Source organism: Citrus sinensis, chromosome 7 (assembly GCF_022201045.2).
Source record: "Citrus sinensis cultivar Valencia sweet orange chromosome 7, DVS_A1.0, whole genome shotgun sequence".
NCBI classification, from domain to species: domain Eukaryota; kingdom Viridiplantae; phylum Streptophyta; class Magnoliopsida; order Sapindales; family Rutaceae; genus Citrus; species Citrus sinensis.
This window is the reverse complement of record NC_068562.1, coordinates 13293225-13317353: the sequence shown is the minus strand read 5'-3', so window position 1 is coordinate 13317353 and position 24129 is coordinate 13293225. Positions and strand designations below refer to the sequence as shown.

Here is a 24129-nt window from a genome sequence, read left to right as displayed (position 1 = left end):
GTAATAATTATAATATTAATAATTTACAAACTGCATTAATCATCCCAAGTCTTCTAACTTGGTGTTGTTTTGTAACACCCAAGATGGGAAATCACCAACCAAATTATTTTGAGAGAGGTCATGGTACTTTAAGCCATACTGGCGAAGAAGAAAAGTAGGAATGACATTTAAGTTGCAATTGCGTAATCCTAGGAATTGTAATTGAAGTGTGGGCATAAAGTTTTTAGTTTTACTTGTAACATATTTTTTGTTTCTTGTTGAAAGTAGGAAGACCTTGAGATTTGAACGATCAGCTAATGGACTGAGGGGGAATATGCCTCGAAAGTTGTCGTCAAAAAGAGCCAATAATTCAAGACATGTAAGGTTGGCGATAACAGAATGTAAGCTCTCACTTAACAGAAGGTTAGCAATAATTCAAGTGATTATCTAGTGATTGTGACGTTGCTCAGATACGAAGAAAGTTGACCTTCAAAATTATTACCAATGAGATCCAATTCAATAAGATTCTTCAATTCATATATTTCTGCGGAAAAAATTTATGATAAGAAGAAAATGTCCTTTTTAATTTTCTTATTGTTACTTCATTTTAGATTGGTTCTCTCTGATATATAATTCTATTGGAAATTATTATGTATACAGAGAAATTCTTTTCATAAGTAATAAATTGTCTACAAATCATGACAATGCACTTAACTTATCTTAAGATTAAAATTATCATGTTTTTATTGGAAAAATAACTGCTAATTGTTTCTAAAGTTTACCTTCGCCTTCCAAAGAACCTTTTATATTATTAAAGCTCAAATCCAATGCTTCCAATTGTTTCAATTAAGGGAATCCTGCACGGAGAGAAGAAATAATGTTACAAGATGCCGAATTTCTTAAATAGGCATTGGAAAAATTGGAGTTTAACTATTACCTGGCCATGTTACCAGTACGCTTGTACTATTTCTTCTTAGAACTATAGACACTTGGCTAATATGGAGTTTAACTGGTGGAGTGAATGCTGGTTTGCACGTCACTGATGTCTCTAATGCATCACGAACGATGCTCAAGAATCTGAAAACTCTTGATTGGTATAAGCCTACACTAGAAACACTAGGGATACCGGCCGAAATTCTGCCCAAAATTGTTAGTAATTCTGAGATTATTGGAAAAATTGGCAAAGGGTGGCCAATTACTGGAATACCAATTTCAGGATGTCTTGGTAACCAACACGCGGCTATGTTAGGACAAGCTTGTAAAAAAGGTGAGGCTAAAAGCACCTACGGTACTTCTGCTTTTGTACTTCTGAACACAGGCGAAGAGGTAGTTAAGGCAAAGCATGGACTTTTGAGCACTTAGCCTTTAAGCTTGGTCCTAAAGCACCGACAAACTACGCTCTGGAGGGTTCAATTGCCATCGCTGGAGCTGCAGTTCAGTGGCTCAGAGACAGTCTTGGCATAATCAGCAGTGCAAGTGAGATAGAGGAATTGGCATTGCAGGTCAACTCAACTGGTGGGATTTACTTTGTACCTGCTTTTAATGGATTGTTTGCTCCATGGTGGCGTGATGACGCCCGCAGCGTTTGCATTGGGATTACTAGGTTCACAAGCAAGGCTCACATTGCTCGAGCTGTGCTTGAAAGCATGTGTTTTCTAGTGAAGGATGTCTTGGATTCAATGCAAAAGGATGCAGTGGAGAAGGGTGTCATAAAGGATGCAAAGTCGGAGTTCGTGCTTAGAGTTGATGGAGGTGCTACGGTTAACAACCTCTTAATGCAGATTCAGGTTTGCACTTCTCACTTTTTCTAGTGCTCTGCTGCAGTTCTACACAGCTCTTCATTCATTTGCATGACTGATAACAATTTCCAATTTTCTCATCAATCGTTCTGCTGTTTCTTTTTTCCTGAAGTATCATGTTTTTGGTATTGTTTCTTCTTATTGGTTATAGTTTTGCAGCTATCAACGCAAATTTAGCTACTCTGCTTTCTTTTGAAAAATATTATGATTTCCCATTTTTGAGCTTCTTGTCTTTGAATGCACGTCAGTTGGTCTTTCTAGGGCTCTAGAAATGTTTATTTGACACTTCTGCAAGATTTGTGTGGTACATTCTTAAGAGATGTTTTCCAAATAAACTTTTAGCTGGCTGCTTGCTGATCAGAAGCTAAAGCAATGTTTAGATTCAAATGCTTTCAAAGGGTCTTACTTTGGGTTGGAAAAAAGAAAGAAAAAGAAAAAAAAAGGAAAGTTTATGTTTCATACTGTTTCTGCATTAAAATTTCACAACTGTTTCCCGACATTTTATGTTTATTTGTAAAATAGCCTGGCATGTTCTCCTTTTTTCTACAATTTCCTTTTTTCTACAGTCATTCTTCATTTATGAGTCACTACAAGAAATAAAGAAAACTTATTTAGTATGTAATTTGAAAAATAATATCAAACGCATCCTAAAAAAAATTAAACACATCCTAAAAAAATTCTTATCTTTCAAATAGATATTCAATTCTAATCATCGAAAAAACAACCATGCGAATTATTACCTAGGCTTTCAAGAGAACCGTTTAAATCATTGTAACTTAGATCCAACGCCTTCAAGTTTCTTAATTTAGCTAATCCTGCACCAAGAGAAGAAATGATCTTAGTTATGGTTTTTATTTTATTTTATTTTTTCAAACAATTAGACATCTTTAATTCTGCGAATTCTTACCTGGTTCTGCTACGGAAACGCCTATATTATTCTCACTTAGATCCAAAACAAATATGTAGAATGGAATGAATAAATATATAGATAAATAAATACAAAAAGTTAGAATCTGAATACTTTAGTTTTACGATATAAATATCAAGCAATCACATTTTAACCTAGTAGTTTTTAAATATTTTTATTTGACTGATCATTTGAATCCCGCGGAAATATGTGGTAAAAAAAATTAATTTACACTTTACCCACCAATGCCTTAAAAAAAGAAAAAGAAAAAGAAAATTAAATAAACATACCTTGATTCTCATAGACACCATCAAAAAAGTTGAGACAAGTCAAGACTCTCCAATTCTTGGAAAGGCAGAAACATTGACAAATTTAGAAGTTTGTCAATTTTGTTAATCCTGCTGCAAGGGGACAAAAAAAATGTAACTATATTAGAATGGAATGAATAAGTATATAGATAAATAAATACAAAAAGTTAGAATCTGAATCCTGTTGTTTTATAACATAAATATCAAGCAATCACATTTTAATTTAGTAGTTTTCAAATATTTTTGTTTGACTGATCATTTTAATCTCACGGAGATATGTGGTAAAAAATTAATTTACACTTTACCCACCAATACCTTAAAAAAAGCAGAAAAAGAAAATTAAATAAACATACCTTGATTTGGTTTGAAACCATAAATTCCACAGAACCGCAGTCTCAAAGTTGTAAGTGAAGTTATTGTAGTCAAACTTGGTAGTAGACTGTTGTTGAGGTTATTAGAACCAAGATTCAAAATCTTCAGCCGCTTCAAACTCCCAATGCTACCATAAGCTGCGGAAAAGGCAGGTATTAATAGCAATTGAAGAATTTTGTTTTTGTTTTTTTTCCCCCATGAAATTGGTTTTACGTTTTTCTTTTCAGTGTAATTGTGAAAATTGTTGAAGGCCGAAAAGAAATGAGCCCAAGTTGGCTTGTTTTGATTCTTGGGGTAGTGAGGGGAAAAAAAAAATTTGTTTAGGCTTTTCCCACTGCCCCTACTTTTTGAAAAAAAAAAGGGTCCAAGAATTTAACAATAACAATAATAATTAATAAATATATTTTTTTGCATTTTGTAGCTTTTGCACAAAGAAGAGTTCATTACACTTGGAATTGATCAGCAAATCAGGACTTTGCACAAATGGATGTACATACATACATACCTTCATTCTCATAGACACCACCAAAATAGTTGTCAGACAAGTCAAGACTCTCCAATTCTTGGAAAGGCAGAAACATTGACAAATTTAGAAATCCAGAAACAAACCGTCGTGTAAGTTTAATTCCATCGAGTGATAGTTGATTCACCCGTCGTGTGGTGGCATTAACGCACTGAACTCGCTTCCAACCACAACAATCAGACATTTCATCATCAACCCATGAAGTTAGAATTTCGTCTTCATATTCAATATCGCTGACTGCTATAAAGAATCTCTTGATTTCCAACAGAGCAGTCCTCTCTGTTTCCAAGCAACCTCTGTATCCATGCATTTGAATTAAGCATATGGAAACCCACGCTAAGAGCTTAAACAAAAACATATTCATTATTTTAAGCAAAACACTCACAAGATTAACCCTCACCTAATTTGCTGCACTCGATATTCATTTATTGCAGACTTTATAGATATATATAAGGGATTAATTTGTTATGGTGAAAGATTCATTTCACATTAAAATTAAAAAAATGTCAAATCTAGCTACATAATGCATGCATGACGGACGTTAATGAGCTATTGCTGACGTGGTACTTTCGACATAAAGAGGATTTTGTCCCGACCAAAATAAATCATCAAACATGAATATGAGTTTAAGTGTTTGTTTTTTCAAATTAAAATAATATGAATACCACTCTTCTTTTTCTCTTGTAATTGATACACGTTTTGAATTTTAAATTTTAAGACCAATACTGTTATATTTGTTTCCTCACTAATTTTAAATTAAAAAAAATATAGAAAAATATTTGAAAACCACTATTTTGACATTTTTCCTTAACAAAATTGAAATTTGATTTATATAATGAAATATTTCTATTAGCTATTAAATTTATCGTAATTTTAGAAAGACATTTTGAAACAGTAATTGAAAATATTCATTTGAACTTTTTATATTTACAGAGAAAAATCTATTGGTGCTAGTTTCCAATTCATAAAAATAGGTCATCCATGAAACACGCTTTCAACCATAGAATAATAAAATATATGATTTATGAAATATTAATGAAGTTCATATTTTTTCTCTTCTAATAACTACTAATTAGAACCTTGAAGAGCAATTGACTTTTTATTTTGTAAATTTTTATATTAATCAGATTGATTGGATCAGATTAATCGGATTTGACTTTTTATTATTTTGGATTATTAGATTTTAATGAGTGATTAGATCAAATTGATCTAAAATATAAAATCCAATAGATGATGAATTGGACTTGAATTTGATAAAATATAATGGATTTGAACCATTGAACACCCTTAATTTAAAGCAAAATCGACATTTGTTTTCACGTACCGTTTTTTAAATTGGTTTTAAAAAACGAGAAAAACATTTACTGAGAAAAACGGAGAGCACAGAGTCGAGAACAAAGATGGCTTTAGAATAGACAAAGAAAAGTGAAAATCAATGCCTATTTCTTAAATTGGGTTTTCACTTCCTTTTATAAAAGGCAATACCCCTTATGTCAGTTGCCAATAAAGCAATGGTGGTGTTATTAATACTAATAGTGGGTTTTTTTCCTTCGAATAGCTCTCTCTCTTTAGAGAGGCTTGAATGGAAATATTAAGGGGTCGTAAGGACTCATGTGGTCACTCCTAGTGAGTGGAAAGTAATCCAAACCAGCAAGCTGTTGGGATTGGTGTGCTGGTGGAGAAAGTTTCGAAGAGCCAAAGGTAGTGTAAAGCGTTTTTTACCATGGACACTGAAGAGCTAATTCGCAAGTGTCAAGCAATAAATATCAGAGAGGAAGACAAAGCCAAAATAACACTGGAGGTGAATTTGGAAAAAAAGAAAGAACTAATGATGAACAACATGGAGATATCGGCGGAGGCTGGTGGCCAGCCCCGCCGAAAACCATGAATATCCTCAGCTGGAATGTTCGGGGTTTGGGGAATCCCCGAGCATTTCAAGCCTTAAGAAAAATCCTCCAGTTGCATGGTGCTCAGCTGGTGTTTTTGTGTGAAACAAAGGTATCAACCATGCAAATGAATGTAATTGCAAGTAAGCTGAGCTTTGAGAATTGCCTTGCGGTAAACGGTAATGGAAGAGGAGGCGGAATATCAATGCTCTGGAAGTCAGATATTGAGGTGCAAATCAAATCATACAGCCAGCACCACATTGATGCCGAAACTCAAATGCCAAATGGGAATCAAATGCGAATTACAGGAGTGTACAGGCATCCGGAAATAAGCCAGAAAAAGCACACTTGGACGCTCCTCAGGCGGCTGGCGGTTTTATCCTCTAGTCCTTGGTTGTGTTGTGGAGACTTTAACGAAATTTTACATCCGGATGAGAAGAGGGGTGGCAATGACAGAAATGTGAATTTAATTAATGAGTTTAGAGAAGGCTTGAGAGATTGTGGCTTAAAGAATGTCGGGTTTCGGGGGTATGCTTTTGCTTGGAATAATGGAAGATATGGGGAGGGTTTTGTGGAAGAAAGGTTGGACAGATTTGTTTGCTCTAAAGCTTGGAGTGACAGATTTGTGGACTGTGCAGCAAGTAATCTGGACTCCTGGACTTCGGATCATTGTCCCGTGCTGATGGTTGTTCAAGAGAGAAGGGAGGGTATGATCCAAAGGGGTAGACATTCCTCGCGAATCCATTATGAGGATATGTGGAGCTCGTATGACGGATGCAAAGAGATAATTAAGGAGGAATGTGGGCTGTATCGAAACTGGAGCAGTGAAAATTCAGCCCAATCCTTTCGACAAGCAACAAAAACTTCGATGGGTAGGCTGTTGGGGTGGAGCAAGCGGGAATTTAGAAAGCGTGACAGAAAATTGGAGAAGCTGAAGTTCCAGCTGAGGGAGTTAAAACAAAGAAGGGTGCAATTTGTAGATGGTGAGGAAATTCGGAAGATGGAGAAGCAAATTCAAAATATTCTCATGGATGAAGAAATCTACTGGAAGCAACGTTCAAGGGCAGATTGGCTCAAGGAGGGGGACAAAAACACAAAATTTTTTCACGGCAAAGCGACGGCAAGGAAAAAAAAAAACAGAATTTGGGGGATTGAAAATAATTTCGGGAGATGGATTGAGGAGCCAATCGAAGTAGAGCATGAGTTTTGCAACTATTTCACCAAGCTTTTTACATCAACCCAGCCGAGCCAAGATCAAATTGCAGCAGCTTTGGAAGGAATAACTCCAAGAGTTTCAGCCAGTATGAATGAGAGTTTGGGGGCACCTTTTACAGCCGAGGAAGTGTTGGAAGCGCTGAGCCAAATGTGCCCAACAAAGGCTCCGGGGCCGGATGGTTTGCCAGCCGTGTTTTACCAAAAGCATTGGCATACGGTCAAGGAGGGAGTGCTCACCACTTGTCTGCATATTCTTAATTCTCAAGGTATCATAGGCCCTCTAAACCACACTTACATTGCTTTGATACCAAAAATCGGAAAGCCTAGGAAAGTGACAGATTTTAGGCCTATTAGTTTGTGCAATGTCAGCTATAGAATTGTTGCTAAAACAGTTGCTAATAGATTTAAGCAAGTTTTGCACAAAATCATCTCTCCGTCGCAAAGTGCCTTCATTCCCAATAGGCTGATCACTGACAATATAATAGTTGGCTATGAATGTTTGCACAAAATTAGGCATTGTAAAAGCAAGCGAAATGGATTAATTGCCTTAAAGCTTGATGTTAGTAAAGCTTATGATAGATTGGAATGGAATTTCTTAGAGCAAACTTTGGAAAAATTAGGCTTCTCGCAGCAATGGATTAGCTTGATTATGAGGTGCATTAGTTCGGTTTCATTTTCAGTGTTAATAAATGGTGCAGTGAAAGGCTTAATTAAACCTCAAAGGGGCTTACGTCAAGGATGCCCCCTCTCCCCATATTTGTTTATTACATGTGCAGAGGCCTTTTCATCTTTGCTGCAGCAAGTTGAGCAACAACAGCTCATTCATGGGCTATCTTTTGGAAGCAATCTGAAGATTTCGCACCTCCTTTTTGCTGATGACAGCCTGGTCTTCAGCAGAGCCTCCATGGCCAACTGTCACAACTTGAAGATGATCCTTGAGTGTTACTCCACAGCTTCTGGCCAAATTTTTAACTTCGAGAAATCTTCCCTTTTTATCAGTGGCAATGTACAGCAAGATCAAGCTGAGGCTATTGGGAATCTATTTCAGCTCAATATTGTGTCGAGACATGAGAAATATCTAGGCTTGCCATCGATGATCGGGAGAAAGAGAAGTAGCTTTTTCAATGACATCAAGCTGAAGGTTGCTAATAAGCTCTCAAGCTGGCAGCATAAATTCTTTTCTTGCGGAGGGAAAGAAGTCTTAATCAAAGCGGCTGTTCAAGCTATCCCAGCCTACGCAATGAGTGTCTTTAAAATTCCAGGGGGCATTTGTGATGATATTCAAAAGATGGTGGCAAAGTTTTGGTGGGGCTCCAAGAGGGAAGGGCGGAGTATTCACTGGGCGAAGTGGGAAAAACTGAGCCAAGCCAAGTGTTTGGGAGGGATGGGATTTCGTGACTTCTCAAGTTTTAACCGAGCTCTTCTAGCAAAGCAAGGCTGGAGGATTCAGCAATGTCCAGATTCGCTGGTGGCAAGGGTCCTATAAGCTAAATATTTCCAGTCAAAAAATTTCTTGGCTGCTAAACTCGGCTCAAACCCCTCATATATTTGGAGAAGTCTTCTGTGGGGGAGGAAAATTATTTGCGCGGGCTCTAGGTGGAGAGTTGGCAATGGTCAGAAAATTCATGTTCATAAGGCTAATTGGATCCCACGGGCTTCAACTTTCCAGCCAATAGTTAAGCCATCTTTGCCCCCTGATGCTATGGTCTCGGAATTAATAACTGAGGCAAACTGCTAGGATGAAAAGAGGATTTATGAGCATTTTGACCAAATGGATGCTGATTTAATTGCTAAGATTCCCTTGCCTCGAAGTCCAAGGGAGGATGAGCTGATTTGGCATTATGGAAAAAATGGCCAATTCTCGGTTAGAAGTGGATACCGGACAGCTCTCCAAATGAAATTTCCAGCCATGGCTTCAAGCTCAGTGGTTTCCAAAAATGAGTGGAATATTATTTGGTCCCTTGCTTTGCCTCAAAAGATCAGAATTTTTGCTTGGAGAGCAGCCAAAAACCAACTCCCATCAGCTGAGAATCTGTGGAGGAAAAAAATAATCCAGGATCCCACTTGCCAAGTCTGTAAAATGGGAACAGAAAATGTCTTTCATGCTCTAGTAGCCTGCAAATCGGCTGAGAAGGTGTGGAAGCTAATCCATTTTGATGATGACATTCGTGCAGCTCACAGTCAAGATATTCTAAACATACTGCATGCTATGAAAAGGATGAGAAACAGAGACGACCTGGAGCTGTTGGTAACAATTTTCTGGGTTAAATGGAATGCTAGAAATCAGATGATCTTCAAAGGGAAAAGGGAAACCCCCCAGATCATGGTAGCTAAAGCCGAAGCTTTGATTGCTGCTTATAAGAGGGTGCATTCTCCAGATGAGGCCTGCAGTGAAACAGAGCAGAAAGCACCCCCCCAGAAATGGAATCCCCCTCAAGCTGGTTTTGTAAAAGTAAACACTGATGCAGCCATTTGCTTTGAAAAGAACATTGTAGGGCTGGGGGCAGTAATCAGAAATGTTTTGGGGCATGTTACAGCAGCTGCTATCAAGGTTGCTAAGTTTCATGGAGATGTTTCTTATGCAGAAGCAGAAGCCATGGAATGGGGTATGTTAGTGGCGAGAGAGGCCAACATGAAAGCTGTCATCATGGAATCAGATTCTCAAGGTGTGGTCAATTTAGTTAACAACAAGCAGGGCAGCAGATCAGAGATCTATTGGGTTGTGTCAGAAATTCAGAATCTAGCGGAAAGCTTCGAACGTGTTAGCTTTAAATACACGACTAGATCTTGTAATGTTATTGCCTACTCTTTAGCTAAACTAGCTTTAGAGAAGTGCGAGAATGTTGTGTGGAAAGGGTCATACCCTTCACAAGTGATGTATCTCTTTTCCTCTTTAGTTTAATGGAAATCTCTTTTAAAAAAAAAAAAAAAAAATACTAACAGTGAGAATGACATTTTCGTCTTTTTATAGAATTTTTTTTTTATCATCCAGGTCTATGATAATTGATAAGTTGAATGATAAATGTGGTATTTTCACATATAAATGAATATTTATAATTTTTACAAACTAAAATAGTTAATTGTTGTTAAAAGATTACATGTATCTTTTTTTTTTTTTTTGGAAAAAGGAAATTTACACCCTAGGTTTGGAAAAATAGTCACCAACACCCCTAAGTTTTCAAAGAGGGACATCCAGATCCTTTTTTGACCATTATACCCTTTACCTCTATTATTCTAGAAAAATTGACTCTAATATTTTACTTATTCACCATTAAGAACAATGAACGTGCAATTGTTGATAAAAAAAAAGAAGTAAAATAAGATAAAGGTCAAAACAAAACTAATGCATCTAAAACCAACAAATGCCAATTAGCTTGTAAATTTGTTTAAGTAGTAATCTAGAAATTAATATGCTCAACATAAATACATTGAATGGATTTGAAACTTAGGCGTTGTTTAGGATTGAAATATTATACATTTTAAATACAGTTGTTGTGAAGAAAAATTATAACTATAAAATAATATTTTTTTATATTTCATAATACATATTAAATATAATTTTTAAATAATAATTTTGACAAAATTAATAAACATATAATAAATTTCTTATTATAAAAGTTAATTTTTAAACTACAGTAAACAGTAAATAATTGGCTTTATAAGCATGTGTAAAGAATTGCGTGACTAATGTATTTTTTAATGTAATGATGTTAAATCCAATGATGGGTTTGTTAAACTGAACTTCTCTTTTTTGAAAAATTTGTTTAGATGGGTCGAGCATGAGCCGATGGAGATACTGGGGAGTGTGAGGGTGTGTATGGCTAAGGCTTTGGACAAGGCTACAGCTGATGGCCACAATGTGGACGGTGGATTGAAGGCGATTGGTTTGACCAGGGAGACAACTGTTCTTTGGAGCAAATCTACTGGTTGTCCCCTCTATAATGCTATTGTTTGGATGGATGCTCGTACCAGTTCCGTTTGCAGGTGACCGGCCTGTCTTTTTCCTGTTATTTTTCTTTGTTCGTTTATTGTCATTGTTTCAACGATTGAGGATCTAGGGCCTTTTGATTATTGGTTTTGATACATGAGTAGGCTTAGGGTGTCATCTAATGACCATGATTCAGATTTTGCAATTCTGGCCATTTCTTGATTTTTGGAATTTCTACCTTTGATGTTTGAAAGTGGTCTCATTTTTAGGAAAATGGAGAAGGAATTACCTGGTGGGAAAACCCATTTTCTGGAGGCGGTTGGTTTGCCTATCAGCACTTATTTCAGTGCGGTGAAACTGCTATGGATGGTGGAAAATGTGGATGCTGTTAAAGAGGCTATTAAGAAAGGGGATGCCCTGTTTGGAACTATAGACACTGGCTAATATAGAATTTAACTGGTGGAGTTAACGGTGGTTTGCACGTCATTGATGTCTCTAATGCATCACGAACGATGCTCATGAATCTGAAAACTCTTGATTGGGATAAACCTACACTAGAAACACTAGGGATACCGGCTGAAATTCTTCCCAGAATTGTCAGTAATTCTGAGATTATTGGAAAAATTGGCAAAGGGTGGCCAATTACTGGAATACCAATTTCAGGATGTCTTGGAGACCAACATGCGGCTATGTTAGGACAAGCTTGTAAAAAAGGTGAGGCTAAAAGCACCTACGGTACTGGTGCTTTTATACTTCTGAACACAGGCGAAGTGGTAGTTAAGTCAAAGCATGGACTTTTAAGCACTTTAGCCTTTAAGCTTGGTCCAAAAGCACCGACAAACTATGCTCTGTAGGGTTCAATTGCTATCGCTGGAGCTGCAGTTCAGTGGCCCAGAGACAGTCTTGGCTTAATTAGCAGTGCAAGTTAGATCGAGGAATTGGCGTCGCAAGTCAACTCAACTGGCGGGGTTTACTTTGTACCAGCTTTCAATGGATTATTTGCTCCATGGTGGCGTGATGATGCTCGTGGCGTTTGCATTGGGATTACTAGGTTCACAAGCAAGGCTCACATTGCTCGAGCTGTGCTTGAGAGCATGTGTTTCCAAGTGAAGGATGTCTTGGATTCAATGCAAAAGGATGCAGTGGAGAAGGGTGTCATAAAGGATGCAAAGTCGGAATTCTTGCTTCGAGTGGATGGAGGTGCTACGGTTAACAACCTCTTAATGCAGATTCAGGTTTGTACTACTCACTTTTTTAGGTGGTCCATTGCAGTTTTACACATTTTTCATTCATATGCATGATTGAAATACATTTCCGATTTTCTCATTAATCTTTCTGCTATTTCGTTTTTTTTTTTTTCCCCCTGAAGTACCCTGCTTTTGATATTGGTTCTTTCTTATTTGTTATAGTTTTCCAGCTATTGAAGCAAACTTAGCTACTATGCTTTCTTTTGAAAAATTTATGATTTCCCTTTTTAGTGCTTCTCATATTTGAATGCAGGTCAGTTGTTTGGTCTCTCTAGGGCTCTAGAAATGTTTATTTGACACTATTGTTTGGTACATTCTTAACTCAAGAGATGTTTTTCAAATAAATTTTTAGCTGGCTGCTTGCTAATCAGAAGCTAAAACAATGTTTAGATTCAAATGTTTTCAACAGGTTGAAAAAAAAAAGAAAGTTTGTGTTTCACACTGTTTCTGTATTAAAATTTCACAATTGTTTCCCAATATTTTATCATGATTTGTAAAATGGCCTGGAATTTCTCCTTTTTTCTACAATTTCTTTATTGTACTGTGTTTGTCTCAATTAGCAATCACTCAAGTAGCAATAGCAACTAGGTCTCATGGAAATAATGGTCATTTTGAAGAATCTGAACTTTATTCAGATATCAGATTCTTTCCATTTTCTGTAATCTAGTGTTGATATTTTATTATCTTTCCGCTCAGGAATGCTATATAAAACTGTTCTTATCATGATTTATAGGCGGACTTGTTGGGAAGCCCAGTCATCAGACCAGCTGACAAAGAGACAACAGCTCTCGGAGCTGCCTTTGCAGATGGATTAGCAATTGGGGTTTTCAAAGAAGAAGAGATTTTTGCTTCTGGAGAATGGGCTAAGACTTCAACCACTTTCAAGCCGGTCTTAAATGAGGAAGGCAGGAAGAAGAAGGCAGAATCCTGGTGCAGAGCTGTTGAAAGAACTTTCAATTTGGCTGATATCTCTCTTTGAATGACGTCCTTGTGGTTTTCATCACCATCCTTTGTTTTCCCTTTTCTTCTTTTCCTTGTCAGTCTTTACATCTTTCATGGTTGATTTCTTTGTGTAGATTCTTGTGAATTACAGACATAAATTATAATTGTATTTCAGGTGAATAATGTTATAAATAGTAAATGCTGTCTTCTCCTAATTGCTTCTGTATGCATACACATATAGAGATTTTTTTTTTTTTGTTAGTCTCCTCATAACTTTGCTCTCTGCTAGTTGATTTATTTGTTAGGCAATATACTTCCTCTGCAATTCGGTTGGAGGGGTCTCTCTGCTTCTGATTATTGTACAGAACTTGCAAAGTTGCTGGCACGGGCAAGGCTTAAAGTTCATGTCAAGTTACTCGAAATGAGAAAATCAGATGAAGATAAAATAGGAAAGTTGACTATTAGTTTTCAAATAGATAACAGATTACAGAAAAGCCAAAAGAATACCCAGCACTTGAAAATTAGTTGCGCAAGAATAATGGCACATGCTTACTGTTTCTATTATGGCCTAGCATGATCATCGATTGAGTACATATTTGTAAAACCAATAGTAACATAAATCAATATATGCATCAATGAAATAAAACCACAGTCTGCGCCAATATGAGTTTACCCAAAGGATAGCGAATAACCCCAATATCACTGTGACAGAGGAGGCAACAAAGCTCCAATAGAAAGCTACCATGTCAACAGCAGATTCATCTTCTTCTGCCCCATCAGATGGTGTTTCTGGCGGTTCCAGTACAGTGGTGCAGCTCTTGTTAATTCTTGGACCACAGAGGCCGGAATTACCTCCATAATTTTGCTCATCAAAGTTCGCAAATTGTCCTGCATTAGGGGTTGGTCCGGACAAGTGATTGTACGACACATTGAAGTTAGACAAAAAGTTCAATTCAGTCAGCTGAGGAGGAATTTGACCGCTTAAGTCGTTGTGCGACAGGTCAAGGCTTTCTATCATTTTTAGATTGGAAAGGCTCTGTGGTATAGAACCTGACAAGAAATTATGAGAGAGATTCAATGCACGAATTTCGCTAAGGCTCCCAATTTCTGACGGGATGTCCCCAGTTAATTCATTGCACGAAAAATCCAGTCCAGTCATGTAGTTAAGAATGTCACCTTTGTATGATTCATATCTCTTCTTGGTCATAAATTCTATACCTCTTTGACCTGATGCTTTGTAGAAATGTTTCACCGCGCTTAATTCAAGAGTTGAATTGTAGTAAGCTTCAAATTCAGTGCTAATCCGTTGAGTTGTCTCCCAAAGAACAAACGAGCCAGCAGCTTGTCCTAGAGTCCATAGAGTCACATTTGCGAAGCATACAGGTATTGGTCCATTGAACTTGTTATATGAAAGATCCAAGATATTCAGTAGGCTTAAGTGACATAACTGATTGGGAATGTTGCCTTTCAGCTGATTTCCTCTCAAAAGAAGAATCCCCAGATATGAAAACTCATTAATCCAAATAGGAATACTTCCAGAAAACTGATTATCCCTCAAATCGAGTACTGTCAAACTTGAGCTTCTTCTTAATGCACCAGGAATTGACCCGTTGAAAGCATTCATGTGCATGTAAAGACGCCTGAGTGAAGAAAGATTGAAGGATGATGGCACGGATCCACTCAACTGATTTTCAGAAATGTCCAGAAATTGGAGACCTGATAAGTTCCCAAACCAATGAGGAATTTGACCATAGAGCATATTGTTGGATAGATCTAACTCTAGTAATGAAGTGGCCTTTGATAGTCCATCTTGAATCTTCCCACTGAAATGGTTGTTGTTCAAATATAACCAACACAAATTAGTGGAGTTCGGAAAAACTACTTCCCCTTGCAAATGGTTATCTGACAGGCTCAGGAAAGACAATGAGAAGCAACCTGAGAGAAACTGCCTGGGTAACTCTCCTGAAAAATTATTACTCGACAAATCCAACGACTCGAGTCTCTTCATCTCACTCATTGAAGAGGGAATTCTGACTTCAAATCCATTTTCTGACAAATTTAAACTCAGCAACTCCGGAAGAATCTTACCCATGTTTCCGGGGAGCTGACCGCTGAATTTGTTGTGGGAGATGTCAATACGAAGCAAATCATGCTTAGAACTGGGGAGTTGAAAATTTCCTGACAGTGAATTATTTAACAAATACAACGTATCTAATTTTGTGTTATTTTGCAGCAACCAAGAGGGAAAGGTTCCTTGGAGCTTATTGTGAGACAGGTCAATGAATCGTAAATCGAGCTGGTGTAAAAGAAAACTTGGGAGTGCATGTAAGCTGCAGTTCCGTAAGTTGAGGGCCTTCAGTTGATATTCAGGGAGCCCTGGAAATTCCTCAGTTTCTATTTTTACCAAACTGTTTGAGAGTTTGAACACTTGGAGTTTTGAATGATTCTTCAGTGAATTGAATGAGAATGAGCCTTCAAAGTTATTGTCATCAAGAGACAAATACTCAAGAGATTTGATGTTAGCAATAACAGATTGCAGATTCCCAGTTAGCTGATTGGAGGACAGATCAAGAACCTTGATATGGGTCAAGTTGCTGAGACAGGGAGAGAGGTGGCCATATAAATTATTCTTGCTTAGATCCAACTCAACGAGTTTCTTCAATTCACATATACCTGAGGAGACGAATCAGAGAGAATTAAATAACATCGAAGATTTATTAGGTTTAGACCAAAAATTACCAAGCAAATTGGTAAATGTTATAACTTTGGCTTTCTAGAGGACTGTTTATATAATTATGACTTACGCCCAATGCTTCAAGATTCTAAACTAGCCAAAATCCTCTCTCCCTAACGAGGTGCACAACAACTCTAGGATATGCTCATCCATGATCATTCATATCTAACAATTAGATGAGAAATTATGGGAGGAATAACATAATGTGCAGCAACTAGATTGGAAATATATGTATTTATGTTGATGCAAAAATCTGATCGATGTTGTTGAGACCAAGTGTCCACGCAATCAGTTAAATTTGTTTTGATGGGTGACTACACTTGCTCGCACTTCCTTTCCTTGAGTAGAAACTGGCGACCATGAGCACTTTTTACAAAACTCACCTGTGTTCACAAAAACCGTTAGGGGGACGCCGGATGTTTTCCGGCATGAATCCTCCACGCTAAAGTCAGTAATCGAGCCTTTTGGAAAAAATTTATGCCATAACTCTTGTGGCTTTTTTATAATTGGCTTTAGTAAAAAAAGCTTTCTAATTAAATTTTGGTAAAAAAGATACAATAGAGAAGTCATGAAAATATATAGTGAGAGAGAGAGTTCAAAAAATCAAACCCCTTTACTTACCTGGCTAGGGCTTTTATAGATAGCCAAAACCACCGCCCCAAAATTATGCACGACCGTTAGTGGGTGAACTACATGATTGATAGTGGATTAGCTCTATGCCTGGATATATGGGAGAAAAGTTGCTGGTTGACTTTTGACCAAGTCTTATATTGACTTGGAGTAGGTTTTTTCTCTCGTCAACCAACCGACCACACATGCTCAATAATCTGCACGCAAAGACGAAAATTTATCCTCGAATGAATCTCCTCGCACCTTAGCTAAGGAGAGCACGATTCAAGCGAGGCAGCGTCTAGTCATGCTCACCCTTTATCCCTTACACACACAAGCACGCACACAGAGAATTTTTTTTTTTTTTGCTAAGATCCAATTCAAACCATCAAGTGGTCATTCTCACTAGATCCAGGTTAAATCCGATTAAAATAAATAAAATTTATATTTTGGGGGAGATTGGGCTAAATCTGAGTTTAGGCATATTTTTCTGACGTTTCGAATAGGAGGTATAGTTGAGGTGATATGGGAGGTGAATTGAGCTAATTTGGGAAGTGTGCTAAGGTTTTGCGAGAGGTGAACTTTGGTGATTTGGAAGGTGACACGAGGTAATTTGGGAGGTTGAACTAAGGTGATTTGGGAGGTGAACTAAGATATTTTGAGTTTAAAATAATATGGAGATTCATTAGAGCTTCTAAGAGTTAATTTATAGAGTTGACATAGGGAGCTGAAGAGAACTCATGGAATAGCTTTGGTGAACACCAAAAATAGCTCTAGAGAGCTTGTTTGTGAAGCTCAGTAGAGCTTATGCTATAACTTAGGTAAGCTCATATACGAAATGTGATATGCGTGTCAAAACCATCATAATAAGAAGAAAATGAGTATAAACAATAAAGAGCACACAATATTTTACGTGTTTTGACATTTTGACCTACATCTCGAAGTAATAATCTCTAATCCATTATATATGTGAAGTATTATATGATTTTCTTTACAATATCAATAAAACTTTATTAAAGGTTGTTTATGGTGGATAATAACATAAGGGAAATGTGGGTCTTGTAGAGATTAAAGAGTTTTCTAATAAAAGAATAATCGGGGAACTTCTTTAAGAGATGAGGTGGCCAAGATATTTCATGGAGGCATAAATATGAAGGAGAAGAAGATGAGGTCGTGTCTCAAGAAAATAGATATGGAAAAAAAATCCCCAAGGGCTGGATAGGGCAAAAAGAGAGAGAGCCCCCTCCAAGATTGAACATGTGGAGTTTATATAGGAGTGTTCCTCAGTATATTTTGGTAATTTTAAACACGTGGTGTTCATTTAATGGCTGACTTCCCTTAGGTGAGGCTATTTGAATAATTTATATTGTGGTCTCTTGATGGTGACATCTATGAGACTAGGAGACAGAAACCTCCAACCACTTTTTTGGCTCTACAATTGGACATATGGCAGCTTCTTAGCCATATACGCCTACTTTTTAGAGGATAGTAAATGACAATTGAGGAGTGCTGACGTGTCATTTCCTTATTGCTATGCTCGGTTGATTATTCTTTTATTGGTCCCCTGCTTGTAGCCTAATGGACAAAGATATTTATCTATTTTCTAATGGCATGTAGCTTACACACGTGAGGGCTCTAATAGTCAATTTTGAATTCTAATTTTGCCCCCTAAACTGGACAAATTTATTAGAGTTATCTTCTCTATCAGAGATTACCCATAGCTTGTCTTGATGTATCCTCTCTTCATATAAAAGTGTTGACTTTTCTTCTCTTTCATTATATGTTACCACGTGTCACTTGCACATTGCTCCAAATTAATGTCCCAATATACCTCCAAACAAAAACCCCTTAGTTTCTTGTGTTGAAAGAATTGAGGCGTAAGAAACTCAAGAGAAAATGTTGTATGGGCAACATATGGCAACTCTCTGCTAACTCGCTCTTTTGTTTGCTAATGAACTTCTTAGCTATTCTGGAGTGTGTAGTTGAGCTTCCTCATATGTCTAGCAATTTTCAACAACACTTTGCTTTGGCGACTGATAGTTGAGCTACAGTTTGCTAACTTTGACGATTTTAATATTTGAGCTATACTTAGCTCTAGCAACTGATAGTTAAGCTGCATTTAGTTATATATGGCGATTTCAATACTTGAGCTTAGGGGTGGGCAATTTTGGATTCGGATCACATTTAGATGAATCAGATCGGATTTCAGATAATTTGGATTAAAAAAAATCCATTCGATTCTAATCCGAATATCAAATCCGATCTAATTCGATCCAAAATAGTTCGGATTAGATTCAGATCAGATGAAAATTTTAGATAAATTTGGATTTGGATTGATTTAGATTAAGTTCGGATTTGGGTGAGTTTGATTGGTTTGGATGATGCTTTTAGATCTTACTTCTGAAACCTACCGGCGTCGACGACTCCACCATTAGTTTCATTAACAAAAGCATGGTACATCAACAAGAAAGAAAGTGCAACCACAACCTATTCTAAGAAAAAGATCAAAACAAATAGAATACAAGTGAGTTTGAAAGTGACAGTGCCGTTAGGAGAGCACTGTGACGAAGGGAGCTGTAGAAGATGCCAGTGAGGATTGTGGCGACCATGTCGGTGGCATAGTGCTTGTTGGAGGAGAGATAGTGATGGAGAGGGAGGCGACAATGATAAGGATGGAGAGGATGTGGAGGAGAATAAAGGAGAAGCAGACAAGGGAGGGAAAGAGGTGAAGAGAGAGGGTGAAGAAGATGAGGCTTGACGATAATGGGTTGATGTTGAAGGAGACGACCATTGTTGCTGCCGTTATTGAGAGATATTAGATCTTGAAATTCTTGATGATTTGAAGAAATATTGATGATGAAGATGAGTGGAAATATCTGAAGAGATATCAGGTTTTGCTTTTATATTTAATTATTTTTTAATGTAAGTGTAATCCGATCGGATTGTTTGGATCGATCCGAATCCGATCCGATCTAATTGGAATCAAATCCAATCGGATGACACAAATTATATTTGATCGGATTATTGGTTAAATCTGAATTCGATTTGAATAAGTTTGGGTCAAAATAGATCAGATCGAATCTATCCGAATCCGATCCAATGCCCAGCTCTACTTGAGCTATACTCAGCTCTAGCAATTTCAATACTGAGTTGTGCTCAGCTTTGACAATTTCAATTATAAACTATACTTAACTCTTTGATCATGACGATAAATCATGGTAGTAACTCGTGGTGATATACATAGATCTTAAGGGAGATGAATTCTCAATCCCTTGGGAGGTAATCTTACCGAGGTATTCTTATATTAATGATTTGTTCATGTTTACAGCTCTTTGGTGACAATCAATATCAGTTAGTTAGAAGAAGAATATCTCAAGCTATCTAGAGCTACACTCTAGAAATTAATCATGCTGAGTCGCAAGTCAAAATAAATTATAATAAAGAAATCATAAAAAATAAGTAGCAAATCATTCATTCACGACCACGTAGCGATAAAGATAAATCATCCACGTAAATTATCCATGTAAAATATATTAGAGAAGATAAGCCATTGCATCACGCTATTATAGTGAAGATCTTAGTAAAGTAAGCTATACCCATGGGATTAGCAATAATAATAAGATGAACAACAACAACAATAACAACAACAACAATAATAATACCAATTTATAAGTGATAATCGAAGAAAGAGAGATTAATATACAGACTTCAATCAAGAGAGCTAAGCAAGATCTGATATATCTTTAATACTTAAGTTATACTCTTGATCTTAAAGGTACAATTTTACTTGATTGCTTGCTCTTCGCAAGTACTTCCACTTTGCGAGGTTTGCATCTAATGGTACCTCTGTTGTTCCTTATTCAAATATAGCCCAACACAAACCAGCCACCACTACAAAACTTTTTGTAATGTTCCCCACAGATGGCACCAATTGTTTTAACCATATTTTTATTAAGACCTTATTCGAATGATTAAGTGGTTGTTCTTGCTGGATCTAGGTGAAATCTGATTAAAACAAATAAAATTTATATTTTAGAAGGAGATTGGGCTAAGTTTGGGTTTATGTGTATTTCTCTGATGTTCGATACAGGAGGTGTAGTTAAGGTAATCTGAAAGGTGAGATGAGGTGACTTGGGAGTGTACTGAGGTGTTTTGGGAGGTCAACTGAGGTGATTTGAGATGTGAGTTGAGATAATTTGGTAAATAAACTAAAGTGATTTAGGAGGTGTATTGAGGTGTTTTAAGTTAAGAATAATATAAAGAGCTCAATAGAGCTTTGACGTAAGGAGCTCAAGAGAACTTAGGAAATAACTTTGGTGAACTTGAAGATAGTTCTATAGAGCTTATCTGTGAAGCTTAGTAGAGCTCATAATATAACTCAGGTAAGCTCATATTTGAAATACGATTTGGGCATTGATACTATCATAATAAGAAGAACATGAGCATAAATAATAAAGAACACACAATATTTTACGTGTTTCGTCTTTTGGCTTGCATTTGAGAGTGATCATCTTTAATCCATTATGTATGTGAAGTATTTCATGATATGCTTTACAATATTAACAAAACCTTATTAAAGGTTATTTGTGGTGGATAAAAACACGAGAGAGATGTGGGTTTTGTGGAAAATAGAGAGTTTTTTAAGTGAAGAATAACGGAGGAGCTTTTTGAAAGATGAGGTGGAGGTATAAAAATAAAGGGAGAAAAAGATGAAGCAACCTCCTAAGAAATCATATTTGTAAAAAAAAAAAAAAATCCCCAAGCATTGGATAGAGCAAAATGAGAGAGAAAGCCCCATTCAAAATTGAACATGTGGAGCTTATATAAGAGTGTTCTTGAGGATATTTTAATATTTTTAAAGACGTAGCGTTCATTTAATAGTTGACCTCCCTCAGGTAAGGCTATTTGAATAATTTGCCTTGTGGTCTTTGGTGATACCCATGAGCTTGAGAGGTAAAGAAACCTCCGACCACCTTTTTGCCTTTATAACTAGACAAGTAGTAGTCTCCTAGCCATATGATCCTGCCGCTTTTCAGAGGATAGCAAAAGACAGTTGAGGTGTGCTGATATGTTCTTTCCTTATTGCTATACTAAGCTAATTATTCTTTCTCTTTTAGTAGACTCAGCTATGAATATGAATGAAGAAATGAATGTCGGGCTCTTTCTTTCACCGCTAACCCCACGAAGTTTCTTAATGTTGATACTTTCTTATTGGTCCCTTGCCTTCAACCTAATGGACAAAGATATTTATTCTTTTTTTTTTTATGGCATGCAGCCCACACACGTGAGAGCTCTAATGGTCATTTTTGAATTCTAATTTTGCCCCTTGAACTGGACAAATTTATTATCTCCCTTCACTACTAGAAAAATAGTCTTTACTGACACTTGCCTTGTGACACTTTATTAAAAAGTATCAGTAATTTCATGCATTTGGGGCATTTTCCGTGTTTAACAAACAAGTATCATAGATCACTGATATTATAGTGTCAGTATATTAAACATCAGAAATCATTGACGCTAAGGTATCAATAGCAAAAAAATTATCATTTTATTTTTGTTTTCGCCTCAACTCGAACCCAAGATCTATAAACTTCAAACTTTTACTTTCAATCGCAAAACCGCTGAGTCTAAAAATTTTTATTTGTTTAATTATTAAAGTCTTAAAAATATAAAATATATCCATTGCAATCTAAACCTAAACCTAAACTTCTCCAAACTTCTAACGCCGCCTCTCTCATAAAGTCTCTGAAAATTAAAATTGAGAGAAAACAAAACTTCTCTAGTGTCATTTTGTGAGCTACCACGCCAACTAATTTTTGATGAGATTGGATGAAGAGACAGAGAGAGATATCTTTGGTGGACTACGCTTCATCCTGAGACGACGACATATCAGAGCAGAAAGATGAACAGTCACGAAACCCTAACGAACAACCACAAATTTCTACCCACCAGCCTTCTCCTCCTACTCCGCTGGCAAATCCGACCCGGAGCTTGAACTTCGCCTGCGGTGCGGTAAGGCACCACCCTGTTGTGCCAGCAGCCAACTCCGGCGTGTCAGCACATTCAACATAGTGTTCGGACTCATGTGCCTTCCAGAACCAGGGGTCTTCGAGCCTGCTGCGTACGATTAGCCAGCCTTGCGGCTCATTGACGAAATCCAGTTCGAATTCCGGGGGTGGGCGTCTGGGTCCTAACCAGATCTTCCTTTCTAAGAGGTTGATAAGACCTTAGGGTAAGAAAGTGAAGGAGATGAAAGGGGAACGTGGTACAGATCCTTAACTAAAAAGTACTCTTTAGCAGGTTCCAACAGAAAGTCAAGATCTATTGACGTTCGGTAATTTCTCTTTTCCTCTTTTAATTTTGATTAAAATTCAATATAATTATATTCAACTAATTTTAGGGTTTCTCATTTGTGGCAAGGAAAATCTAGATTGTCGACTTCAAATCAATGGCTGAAAAATGTGGCGCCGCCTTCATTACACCACCGGCTTTCAAAAAACATCTGATGCTTCTGTTCTCTTGAACTTGGCCTCTATGCTTGTGGTTTCAAGAACGGACGGTGCCTCTTGAGTTGCGATTGTAATGGTGAACAAATTAAAGGGTACTATTGATGGGTAAGATAGTTACTACAATATATCCTTTTGCCATTAATAAATAATTATTTTTTTATTACTTTATTGAATTGCATAAGCTTACGATCTTACTTACTCTAGACTTGATAAATATAAAATTATGGGTGAGTATTGTCCATATGATTGTTGATTTTTTGGGTGAGTACTATTTTTTCCCATTGTGGAAGAGCCGTGAATTGATTAGTTGATCTCAAGATAATCATTATATATTTGGCTAAATTCTGATACTTAGCTACCATGTGAATATTGGGTGGTAGTACCCCTAACCTTTTCGTTCTCGGTTCTTACATCATTCTTCTACTCAATTCAGTACTTCATCTTGATTTCAGTTTTTTGATTAATCAGCACATTTGGCAGTAGAAGTTCAAATTATTATATGGGGATTGATGATATTCGAGTTGTTGGACACTTGATTTTGAGGTAAAAGATTAATTAATAGTTTACAAAATTATGCTGAAAATTTGAGGATTGATAGACTGTTGTTGTGAACTTGGTTGTTTCCGAACTTGACTAAATGACTTTCAATTGATTTGAAAGTTTGATTAAACTAAGTTTAAATGAGAACATTTTAATTCTGGAAATTTTGGAATGAATTGGGTTTATATTTGATTTTGAATGGATTTCTCAATATGGTTGGTTGTTGTCCAATTTTATTAGAAATTACATATGTACCATGTTTGATATTGCAAACGTATAGTCTAACAGAGTTAGAATAAGCTGAAATTCGGATAAACTACACTTCTATTTGCATACTTCGAATCTGGAAAATTTTATTTTGATTGAACTTGTAATTTATTTTTAATGATTTTTCAAACTCTGCTGTCTCTGCAGTAACTTCTTTTGACAGAACTGTTCATTAATTTTTGATCCTATCAAACACCAGCCTAATGATATCGGAATAGCCTCAAATTTAATATGTTGTTGACTTATATGTCTACTTAAAATCTGGAAAGTATCATTCTGATATATTTAGTATTTTAAATTTAATATATATTCAAACACATGCTGCTACTTTTACAGTTTCATATGCAATTTTGACAGAACTGTT

General features: G+C 36.6%; 1 protein-coding gene and 1 pseudogene across 5 annotated transcripts in view; one reads left to right on the top strand and one right to left on the bottom strand.

Moving 5' to 3' along the window:
- The window catches only part of LOC102610661 (receptor-like protein 15), a 43107-nt gene that overhangs the window by 12761 nt on the left and 6217 nt on the right, over positions 1–24129 (bottom strand). For 2 of the 5 annotated variants that reach the window (XM_006492060.4, XM_015534536.3), the window contains one exon: positions 13542–15779. The exons of 2 other annotated variants lie outside the window; for them this stretch is intronic. In XM_006492060.4, the coding sequence (XP_006492123.3) occupies positions 13684–15779 (2096 nt within the window). In that variant the 3' untranslated portion in view covers positions 13542–13683. Of the gene's footprint in view, positions 1–13541; positions 15780–24129 lie in introns of those variants that run through there. One more of the 5 variants, XM_015534537.3, reaches the window with a different exon arrangement.
- Positions 10701–13321, top strand: LOC102611267 (glycerol kinase-like; annotated as a pseudogene).